This window comes from Ictidomys tridecemlineatus, chromosome 2 (assembly GCF_052094955.1).
Source record: "Ictidomys tridecemlineatus isolate mIctTri1 chromosome 2, mIctTri1.hap1, whole genome shotgun sequence".
NCBI classification, from domain to species: Eukaryota; Metazoa; Chordata; class Mammalia; order Rodentia; family Sciuridae; genus Ictidomys; species Ictidomys tridecemlineatus.
In genome coordinates, this window is record NC_135478.1 from 226,785,447 (window position 1) to 226,797,865 (window position 12,419).

Genomic DNA, 12,419 nt, shown 5'->3' on the forward strand with positions numbered 1-12,419 from the left:
TTTCATGATTCAGTTTCTCAGCATGAAAATGTTGATACTCCTTAGGACCCACCTCACCACTGTCTCCAGGCCTATAATTAGATCCAAGTCTAAGCAGTCCCCTAGAAGTAAGGTACAGAATGTGGCCCATGAGCAAGTTTACTACACTTCCAAGAAACTTCTTGAGTTTTCAAGTTCATACAAGTAGAGATCTGGGGAACATGTTGTGAGAATGGATTTTAAGGATGTGGGATAATGGTGGAAGGAACATAAAATTACATTAAGCTGGATTTATTGATATGTTGCATTAAGCAGAGATTCTACATTTAACATAAGAACTCGAAGTGTTAAAAAGGATTGTTTGGATGGTTGGCTGAAGTATGGATCCAAAGACGATCTAATATAAATGAGCTGGAAAAGCCTGATATCTCTTGGTTTACTGTTGATGAAGGAATTCAGAGGCTCAATTGGAATCCTTCAGTCGATCTGTCAGGTACAACCTACTCCCCCATAATGGGAGGGTCCAGAACATGTGCCCTTTACCAAAACTATAAGAAACAAATCCGTGAGGGGAGCACCAGCATCGCTGAAGAGCTCCATTAGTGCTCTTCTTTGCATACCAGACCTTACTTGGGAGCTGAGGTCAATGAATTGGAGGACTTAAATGAGATGGGAACAATTGGATCCAGGGGAAGAAGAAGCCACGTGGCAGCACTCAATCAACAAAGAGTGGCTGAACAGCAAGGGGAAGAAAGGACAAAATGTTCTACTCATGTAGATCTCTTGACACTGGCTAATTATACATGGTTTTTCAGAAGCCAAATAGACGGGAAATCCACCAAATTCTTATTTGACTTAAATAAGCAGAAAAGTTCCAGAGCAAGGGTACAAAAGTCTGCCCTAGGTCATAACAACAGAGACTCAAGGCCCTTCCAAATCCACTTCCCAGATTTGAGTCAATTTATAGATCCCTTGAAGGAAGGAGAAGCCAGGTCCCCTTGAGGAAGAACTCAGGTACAGTAACAAAACTCTTTACTGTTAATCTTTCGCCCACCCTTTCCCAAAGGGATCTAAGGCCTTTTACTATAACCTTTTACAAGGTAACTGTGCATTGTGGAAAAGACAATGATTAGACCTTTTGGGGACTATTAGACATTATAATTCTAGAAGACTCAAAATATCATTGTGGCTCTCCAGTAAAATAGGGGCTTATGGAGTTCAGGAGATCAATGGGGTTTTGGCCAAAGTTGGACTCACAGTGGGTCCAGTGGGCCCCCAAACTCATCCTGTGGTTATTCTCCCAGTCCTAGAATGTATGAATAATCAGGATAGATATACTTAGCACTTGGCAAAACTCCCACACTGGTTCTCTACCCTGTGGAGTGAGGGCTACTATGCGGGGAAAGGATAAATGGAAGCTCCTGGAGGTGCCTATACCTGGGAAAATAGCGAATCAAAAGCAATACTGCATCCCTGGAGGGATTGAAGAGATTAGTGCCATCATCAAGGACTTGAAGGATGCAGGGGTGGTGATTCCCACAACACCCCCATTAAACTCTCCTATTTGGCTTGTGCAGTTGATTATCATACGCTTAATCAAGTGGTGACTCCAATTGCAGCTGCTGTGCCAGATGTGGTTTCTTTGCTTAAGCAGATTCATATATCTCCTGATACCTCGTATGAAGCACTTGATCTGGTAATTGCTTTATTTGTCCACCCCTGTACCTAAGGACTAACAGAAACAATTTGCTTTCAGCTGGCAAGGCCAGCAATGTACCTTCACTGTCCTTCCTCAGGGGTATGTCAACTCTCCAGCATTGTGTAACAGCTTAGTTCACAGAGATCTTGATCACCTTTCTCTTCCACGCGGTATTACACTTGTCCATTATATTAATGACATTATGTTGATTGGACCGAGCAAAAGGTATCAACAACTCTGAACTTACTAATGAAGTATTTGTGTATCAGAGGATGAGAAATAAAGCCCACTAAAATTCAAGGGCCTTCAACTTCAATAAGTTTCTGGAAGTCCAGTGGTATAGGACCTGTTCAGATATCCCTTGTAAGGTAAAGGATAAGTTGTTGCCTCTGGCCACTCCTACAAATAAGAAAGAAGCAAAACACCTGGGGGGCCTACTTGGATTTTGGAAGCAGCACATTCCTCACTTGGGTGTGTTACTTTGGCCCATCCAGCAAGTAACTAGAAAAGTTTCTTCTTTTCAGTGGGGTCCAGAACAGGTGAAGGCTCTGCAACAGGTCCAGGCTACTTGGCAGGATGCTCTGCCACTTGGGACATATGACTTAGCAGACCCAATGGTACTTGAGGTTTCAGTGGTAGATAGGGATGCTGTCTGGAACCTTTGGCAGGCCCCCACAGATCAGTCACAGAGGAGGCTATTGGGATATCGAAGCAAGGCCCTGCCATCACCTTCAGACAACTACTCTCCCTTTGAGAAATAGCTCTTGGCCTGCTACTGGGCCTTAGTGGAAACTAAATGCTTGACCATGGGCCACAAAGTTACTATGCGACCTGAGCTGCCCATCATGAACTGGGCATCATGAAATGGCCAGATGGGTGATTATACACAGATTCATGGGCCGTAGCCAATGATTTGATTGGCTGGTCAGGGAACTGGAAAGAAAATAATTGGAAAATTGGTGACAAGGATATTTGGGGAAGAGATACGTGGACAGAAGTCTATGAATGGGCAAAGAATGTCTCATGTAAATGCCCACCAAAAGGTGACCTCAGCAGAGGAGGACTTTAACAATCAGGTAGATAGGATGTCCCAATCTGTGGACAGAAGACAACTTCTTTCCCCAGCCACCCCTGTCATTGCCCAATGAGCTCAGAACAAAGTGGTCATGGTGACAAGGATGGCGGTTATGCATGGGCTCAGCAGCATGGACTTCCACTCACCAAGGCTGATCTGACTACAGCAACTGTTGAACGCCCAATTTGCCAACAGCAGAGATGAACCCTAAGTTCCTGATAAGGCATCATTCTGAAGCCAGATTTACAGAAAGGTATTAGTGTAGCTAGGTAAATCGGGTCTAATATCGAGTAAGATAAATAAAATGGAGACCATTATTGAGAATAGAGTCCAGGAAAGCAGATCAGCATTGAGGAAATTGAAATGTTAATGTCCCCAAGGCCCAGAACCCATCCTAAGGAACTGTTAATGAAGCAGCTCCCAGCAAACACGGAAGTGCTAATCAAAAGCCACCCCAGGCCCTTCCTGCCCAGAGGACTCCTCCAGCCCACCTATCTCCCACCTTTTGGGCCTTCCCACCTGCATTCTATCACTGCAAGATAAAGGGAAACAAAAGACAGGAGTATGGGAAGACTAATAGAAGACTATTATAAAAGAGGGAAGACCTCCCCCTTCCACGGATTCCCCCTTTGGGTCCCCTTCTTCCTCGGGGAGAAGGCTTTCTGCTGTCCTTTAATAAAGCTTCTACTTTCCACTCTACACTTGCCTCAGCGTGCTCCTCTGGTGTTATACTTTAGCATTCGGGGAAGCAAGGACTTGTCACTAGTAAACAGCGGTAACAATTCTCCAGAGAGATCAGCCATCAACCTGGTGGCAAGTGGAAGGGGCAGCATTTGTCCTGACTGAAATAGACACTTATTCTGGGTATGGACTTGCCTTACCTACACATAATGCTTCAACCAAAACCACCATCCATGGACTTACAGAATGCCTTATCCATTGTCATGATATTCCACACAGCATTCCTTTGGACCAAGGAACTCACTTCACAGCCAAAGAAGTGAGGCAATGGGCACATGCTCATGGGATTCACCGGTCTTATCATGTTCCCTGTTCCCCACCATCCGGAAGCAGCTGGTTTGAAATAGCGATGGAATGGACTTTTGAAGACACAGTTATAGTGCCTGCTAGGTGGCAACACCTTGCAGGGTTGGGGCAATGTTCTCCAGAAGGCTTTCCATACTCTAAATCAGTGTCCACTTTATGGTACTGTCTCTCCTATTGCTGAAATTCAAGGGGTGGAGGCAGGAATGGTACCACTCACCATTACCCCTAGTGACCCACCAGAAAAGTTGTTGCTTCCTATCCCTGCAAACTTATGCTCTGCGGGCCTAGAAGTCTTAGTTCCAAAAGAAGAAATGCTTCTGCTGGGAGGTATAACAATGATTTCATTAAAATGGAAGTGAAGACTTCCCCCTGGTCACTTTGGGCTCCTCATGTCTCTGAGTCAACAGACTAAGGAGGGAGTTACGGTACTGGCAGGGATGATTGATTCATATTACCAAGGAGACACTGGACTATTAGTTCACAATGGAGGTAAGGAAGCATACTACTGGAATGCAGGAGATCCTTAGAGTGTTGCTTGGTATTAAACTGTCCTGCTATCCAGGTCAATGGGAAACTACAACAACCAAATCCAGGCAAGACAACAAATGTCTCAGACCATTCAGGAATGAAGGTGTGGGTCACACCTCCAGGGAAAGAACCAAGATGTGCCGAGGTGCTTGCTGAAGGTAGAGGGAATAAAGAGTGGGTAGCAGAAGAAGGTAGTCCTAAATACAAACTATAGCCATTAAGAATATGTTTGTACATAATTACACATGCAATAAAATGATATGTTTGTTACTCTGTTATTCATCAAGTAATAGAATACTGATTGACTTAACATTAGGGCTTAAAGTAACTGTTTTGGTTTTCCTTATACTCTAGGGAATAACAGTACAGCATTTTCCATTGTACAAAGATTAGTTATGTTAGTTGGAGTTGTCACCTTGTTATTGTGTTTATTTGGAGATTAAGTATGATATAAATTGTCAGGTTTGGACATCAAATTGACAAGATATAGACTAGTAACAGTCAATTTGAATTGTCAACTTGATTGGATTAAGAGATGTCAAAGATCAAGAGGCATTGTCAAAGAATGATTGGCATATATGATAGCAAAATCAAGTGCAGCCCCTCCCTAAGTGTGGGCAGCACCATCCAAAAGGATGGTGGCCTGGATGCAATAAAAGTTGGAAGAACAAGGAAGCAGCAGCAGATAGAAGCTCAAATCTTCTTGACTGGATCTTAATTGTGCCTGCGATCACCTGAAGCTATCAGACTCTTCCCTCCTTCACTCTTTCAAAGTGATCTCTGCCAGTGAATTCTCCAGGGAGTTCCCAGAAGCCTTTGATCTTGGGCTGGGGTAGCATCTTTGAACCCTCTTGTTCTGAGGCTTCAACCTTTTACAGTGTGCAGCTACTGGTTCCTCCAGTTCTCCACCCTACAGATGGTCATAGTGCACACTCCAGCTTCTGGTTCTATAAGCCAATCTAATAAATCCATTTTTCATAATCCTACTTCCTGTTGATTTTGTTCCCTAGGGAACCCTGATTAATACATTGTCACCTCCTTATGAGAATGGCTAAATTAAGAACAACCAGCTGCCACAGCCCTGCCACCACCCTGCTTATTCTCAGGGTGCCACCACTTGCTGTAACTGCTACCTGGAGATCTACTGCCAGAGTGCATGCAGATTTGGTTGCAGGTGACCACCTCCATCTTGGGACACCAGCCAGGTCCTGGGGGACCAAGATGCCTTTAGGTTTCCTGCCACTGCCATCTTGGGATGCAGCCAACTTTGGAGACACTGACCAGGACCTAGAAGTCCAGCATTGAGGTGCCTATGGGTTTGTCTACAACTGAGGTCTTCCTGCTGGGAGTGCTAGTGACCACCATCTTACTGCTTCATCCTAGGGTCACCCCTTTGTGTGAGTACACCCATGGTGGTCTCAGCAAATTGGAACATCATTGAGATCTTAAGGCTGCAGTGAGGTAGAGCCTGTGATGTCTGAAGCCCAGATCTGTCAGATAGTGACTGAATTGTCTTGGATCAGTCTGGGCCAGATGGTCCTGTGAAAAGTTGGAGAATTTTGCCCAGGGGAAGCACAGGTTGGCGAGACTGGAGAGAGCCAGGCTCTCCCAAGTTCCACGGTCCTGAAGTACTCAGGGACAGATGGGGCTGGCTACATCAGGTTGGAGGGTTGGAAGATGGTGTGAGGTCGGTCATCTTGCTATCAGCTCACCCTTCCAGGCAGTCCACCACCCACCAGACTAGAACTCCTCTCTTTCACTCTTTTCTATTAATTTTTACTTCTATCTTCTCTCCTCCCTCAATGGAATCACATCCTACACTACTTCAGTTCGTGCTTTGTCCACCATTTGAAATTATGAACGCTTTTAGCAAACTTACTTTTTTATACTGTAGACAATGACTATTGCTATCTCCAAGAGACTCACCTCATAGGCAAAGACATCCACAGACTGAAGGTGAAGGGATGGGAAAAAAACATGTCACTCACATGGACTGCGTAAATAAAAGCAGGGATTTCCAAACCTTCATATCAGATAAAGTGGACTTCAAGCCAAAAGCCACAGTTAATCAGAAGGGACCAAAAAGAACATTTCATACTGCTTAAGGGAATTATACATCAAACATAGTAATCATAAATATTTATTCGCCAAACAATGGAGCACTTATGTACATCAAACAAATCTACCTCAATTTCAAGAATCAAACAGACCACAACACAATAATACTGGATGACTTTAACACACTGCTCTCACCACTGGATAGATTCTCCAAACAAAAACTAAATAAAGAAACCATAGAACTAAATAAAACAATCAATGATTTAGACTCAAAAGACAGAATACTTCATCCATTAACGAGTAAACACACTTTCTTCTCAGCAGCACACAGATCCTTCTCTAAAATAGACAATATCTTATGTAAGAAAGCAATAATTAGCATATACAAAAAATATAGATAATAACTTACATTCTATCAGATCATAATGGAATAAAATTAGAAACCCAACTATAAAGTAAAAACTAGAAGATACTCAAACACCTGGAGACTAAATAATACACTACTGAATGATGAATGGGATAGCACAAGAAATCAAGGATGAAATTAAAAATACGGGGCTCAGTTGGTAGAGTGCTGGCCTCACATGCATAAGGCCCTGGGTTCAAGCCCAGCAACACACCACAAAAAAAAAGAAAAGAAAGAAAGAAAAAAAAGAAATAAAAAATACTTTGATGTAAATGAGAATCCCAATACAACATATTAAAATCGCTGGGATGCTATAAAGGCAGTACTGAGAGGAAAGTTCATTATATTGAGCTCATTCATTAAAAGATTAAAAAGTCAATGAATAAATGACCTAATATTAACATCTCTAAGCCCTAGAAAAAAGAGGAACAAATCAACATCAAAAGCAGTAGTTAACAGGAAATAATTAAAATGAGAGCTGAAATCAAATGAAAGAAACAATTCAAAAAACTGACAAAACAATTTTTTCAAAGAAGTCAACTTTTTAAGTTGATAAACCCCTAGCTACAGTATATATAGAGAAAACTCAAAATACTAAAATATGTGATGTTGGGCTGGGGATATGACTCAAGCGGAAGCATGCTCACCTGGCATGTGTGAGGTGCTGGGTTCGATCCTCAGTGCCACGTAAAAATGAAATAAAGATGTTGTCCACCAAAAACTTAAAAAAAAATATTAAAAAAATTTTCTCTCTCTCTAAAAAAAAATACGTGATGTAAAAGGAAATATCATAATGGACACTACTATAATATCAAAGATAATTAGAAGCTGTTTTGAAAAGTTGTGCTCCAATAAAATAGAAAATCTTGATGACATCAACAAATTTCTAGGGACATATGATCTACCCAAACTGAATCAGGACATACATAATTTAAACAGATTGATTTCAAGCAATGAAATAGAAGATGCCACCAAAAGCCTACCAATCAAGAAAAGCCCAGGACCAGATAGATTCTCAGCCGAATTCTACAAGACCTTCGAAGAAGAACAGGAACTGCTCACAAATGCAACGGCCTGGATGAACCTCAAGATAGTTATGCTCAATAAAACAGACCAGAAAAAATATGTTCTACATGATTTCACTTATCTATAATTCTAGAAAACAAAAACTTACTCATATGAGGGAAATTAGATAAACCACTGTTTGGGGACAAAGACTGGTATAAAGCATAAGTGAGGCAGAGGGTCCTACAGAAACTTTGGAGAATAAATGCATTCACTGTTTTGATTGTATTGTGGTTTTCCAGGGTATATACACGGCAACACTTGCAAAGTTACATATCATATTTGTAGCCTTATATCAAGTATACATCAATAAGCCTGTTTTTTTAATTTGCATCTTTTAAAGAAAGACCAGAATCCAAGTTTTCTTTCTTCTTGTGCAACTATAAAATTGAATAATTTTGCCTTTCTTGAAACAAAAATCACATTTAGAATTTTTAAAACAGTATTTCAGTGAAATAGTAAATTTACTACATTAAATATTAGCCAATATTTACCAAACACATTTTAATATGCATTTGTAGAAAATTTTATGAAGTGCCAATGAGTAAATATTTATCAATCCTAAAATATGCCAAAGGCAGCCATAAAACTGTTTAGAATCCATACTGATGTGCAAAAATTACAGTTTCTTCTATAAGCCTTATTATAACATGAGAGCAACACCAATCAAAAACTCAAATTGCCAACCTAATAAACTTTTCAGAGCTCTATTAAACAACACAATATAATGTGTTGTTTGATTTAAAAAATAAATAAATAAGAGAGAAAAGATATTCCATATTGGTTCTTAGGGGAAGGTTGGCATAGAAAGAGTCAACAAGAATGAGAAAAATAACATAAAAGAAAAGCTAACCTGAGGTTCAAAACAAGAAGAAAAAAAAGTAGAGATACAGTAAAATTTCAAGAAGTCAGCCTGTTTATGTGACTCTTAGGATAGAAATAACTTGCTACAAATGACATTATCATTAATTGACATTTAAAGACCATAGCAAATATAAATAAAATAAGTCTCACCCCAGGTAGAACAACAGCTCCGAGTCCACCTTTTAATTTGGACCTGCCTCTGCCACCTCGTCCTGACAGGCCTGCACCTCGAGGCCTCCGCTTGCCTGGGAATCCAGAGCCCCGGCCCTACATAACAGATGAGGGTAAGTCAACAATCTGGAAGAGCCCAAAGAAATGTTTAGATCCAAATGTGAGATACAACATTAAATTCAATGTTACACAGATACTTGCCTCTCTTTTATGCTGATTAGATGACACATAATAAAAGATAAGTCTTATGAACCCTTTATGTATTCCACAACTTAAAACTTAAGTATAAAATATTGATATAATCTTGGAATCAAAGGTTGTGCCTTTTCTGTGTGTGCATGTTCTCCCTCAGCAGGCCTTGGCACTACTTTTTCATCTCCTGTTCCTACATTCTGCATGCTAGCAGAGCCATACCTCATCCAGTTTTTTTGATGTACAACATTCATATTCAATGAAAAATAGGTAGAAGGAAAGACTCTGGACAACTGGTCTCTCAGGTATATAATAATAATATCTAGTGTTTATGGAGTAGTTACTATGTCCTGATCCGAGCACTTTTTACTCTCAATGAGCCCTCAGAGGAGATGCTTGTTTTATTAACCCCACTTCAGAGATAAATGTAATGAGATCTAAAAACTTCAAAAGTTACTTGTCACAGGAGTAAATCTGGCTCCAGTACCTATTTTTTAACTAGTATTCTGCACTGCTACTTTGCATGAAAGTTCATTATTGCTAGTGTTAAACTGTATTCTTACTGTCAAAATTAAGTCAATTTCCCAGATTATTCATAGCTATCCTATGAAGTGAACATGTCAGCTTCATTTTACCATAGTATTAAGGGGGAAAATTATTTATTGGACATTTTACTCAACACATGAAAAAGTTCCTATGGGAAAACATGTTAAATTCCCTAGTATTTTAAAAATGTAAGTACCAGAGTTTGGGGTCCCCCCCACCTTGTTTATTCTCTGACTTATGTATCATTCCTGGGGGGAAAATGGCATTTATACAAATACATATATTATGTACACTTAAAATTGTTAAAATAATCAGAAAAATTCTTTCTGATGTTTTCCCCTAATGAATTAATACCTCTTCAACTGATGTCACTTGTCAGATGTGCTGAACTCATTTCTCATTTAGTAGAATAGTTTCCAGTCAAAACTGATGGTGATGTTGCAAGAACAACACACACACACACACACACACACTCACACACACTCGAACAAAGGCAAGGAAGGTTGTTTTCCCCTTTGATTTTAATTAATATAACTGCCTTCCAGGTTTCAAATTGTGTCTCCTTGTCTTCTCTTACTCTGTCTCCCCTAGGTCCTCTGAGACAAAGGTCCATCAGCTTCTTTGAAAAGGGATGGACAGGAAGAGGTTGGACTGGACAATTTTTTGTAAAAGTAGTATAGAAGATTTCATTGAAGTTAAAAGGTACTAATTAAAACCAGGGCAACAGTCATCTCTGAATTTATTTTCCCTAATGTCAAATAATGCAAATAAGAAAATATTCAAAAACTGACAGCATTTGCTGTAAAACTGTCAAACTAATCATCTTTTACATGCTCAAAACAAATACTTAAATACTTTCCAATATCTGGGTAAGTTAAAAAACAGTTCTGATCATGATAGAAAATAAAGTACAATCTATAATTGCTGAAATCCTTCATTAGTCTAAATATTAAAGACTTATTCCAAAATTATATAAAATATAGAACATGAAAAAAAATTATATTCTATACCTAATTATATTTCAAGTTTTGAGATGACTGATATTGTTTCAAATTGATGTTTTCCCTTCAAAATGTATCATTAACTTACTTCAAGGACTAGAAGAATCATCCACCAATGGCATGGAAAAAAGCTCTATGATTCTGAGGTTAACACAATGAAATCTGATGCAATTCTGGTACTTCTCCTCCCTTAATACATAATAGATTAATGGAGCTTTTCCCTCTGTTCTTTTCTAAGGAACAGAAATGTTATGATGTCATGAAGAAACGATTCCTTGATCATGGAGTGACCTGTGTGACAAGGACTTCCCCCTTACAGAAACACTGCCTAGTAACTAAAGGAGTCAACCATAAACAGAGTCACTAAAAATTACACTTGTAGAACTACAATTAACTCTCGTATTCTAGATCTTACAATGAAAGCATATTACTTCTTTAAGAAATTTTAAGATTTAAAAAGTGGCTCTGAAAGCTAAATCTAGAAAAGACAAGTTTGATTCTTAACATCCAATAGGATAAAACAAACCAGAAAGAAATGATACATGAATGTAAATGCAATTTTATTTACCACTTTGATGCTCCAAATGGCACTGCCAGGAAGCTGCCTGGGTTTAAAAATTTCCCGACCTTCTGAAATGTCTGGGGACCAGGAAGGTGGGCTCACTGTATTATGGGTACTCCAAGCCCCCTAGGATATGGCAGGTGAGAAAATAGATGTATAAAACTTAGCAACATAAAAGATCAAAGCCAGCAACTAAGGAATCTTCGAACAGCAAAAACAAATGCAAACGTATGGAAATTTAGGACATATTGCTTCAAGATAGGGAAAATAAACTTATCACAGTGACTTCATACTTATATGTTTGCAGCTATAATTTACATTAAATATTTTATTCTGGTTGAAACATCACTATAATAAGACATTAAAAATCGAGGTTTATATGACACCAACAGTGACTCATAAACTACAATAATAGCACACAAAAAAGTCAATCACATGAAGAATTAATAGAAGAACTATTTGGGGATATTTTCTTCTGTCAAGTATCACTGTGCTGAAAATGTCAAACTGCTAACATCAAAGAATGTGATAACCTATTATAACCAAACCAGTAGGCCAAAAAATGCAATCAGAAACATGAGTGATCAATAAATGTACACACTTTAAACCATGAAATGTTAGTATGTAACCTTGAAATGCAAATAACAAAATCTTAGTGTTTAGTAACACTTCCTTCAATGGTCATTAGTTGTAAATTTTTATTTTTTATTTAGTAGCATGAATATCTTACAAATAGGGACAAAATTTTATGAAAAGTGAGGAAATATTCAAGCAAACTGTCCTAAATTTGCAAATTAAAATGCCTAAGGTACCTAATAAACTACATGGGAAATAGTCTTTAAAAAAAAAAAAAAACAGGTTAAAAAAAAAAAAAAACTAAGGCATTATACTTCCAAGTAAGCAACATTCATCAATAATCTAGAATTAATCTGATGAAGATGATAAAGAGCATAAAGAAAAATGTTTAAATTTTCTCCAAGAAAGTAACTTTCAGAGAGGGGAAAAAAGAAAAAACAACTAAGAACTTATTTTGTATTTGGTAATTCAATGATATGTGCTGTTAACTTTAATAACCAAAACTAAAGACATTGTTCACAGTACTTACCAGGTTTCTAGATTACCAAACTAAATAAATAAGAATACCATTAATTACATAAAAATGACACATGAATTAAAACAAGAAACACGAGTTTTGACTATTCCACGTAGGAAGAAAGATGGTTAAT

At 38.7% G+C, this 12,419-nt stretch overlaps 1 protein-coding gene across 22 annotated transcripts in view; it reads right to left on the reverse strand.

Moving 5' to 3' along the window:
- The window catches only part of Kmt2c (lysine methyltransferase 2C), a 271,073-nt gene that overhangs the window by 87,343 nt on the left and 171,311 nt on the right, over nt 1-12,419 (reverse strand). For 21 of the 22 annotated variants that reach the window (XM_078040864.1, XM_078040869.1, XM_078040883.1 and 18 more), the window contains 2 exons: nt 11,200-11,319; nt 8,872-8,988 (listed from right to left, as the gene is read on the reverse strand). In XM_078040864.1, coding sequence (XP_077896990.1) covers nt 8,872-8,988; nt 11,200-11,319 — 237 coding nt within the window. The remainder of the gene's footprint in view (nt 1-8,871; nt 8,989-11,199; nt 11,320-12,419) is intronic. The other variant, XM_078040876.1, reaches the window with a different exon arrangement.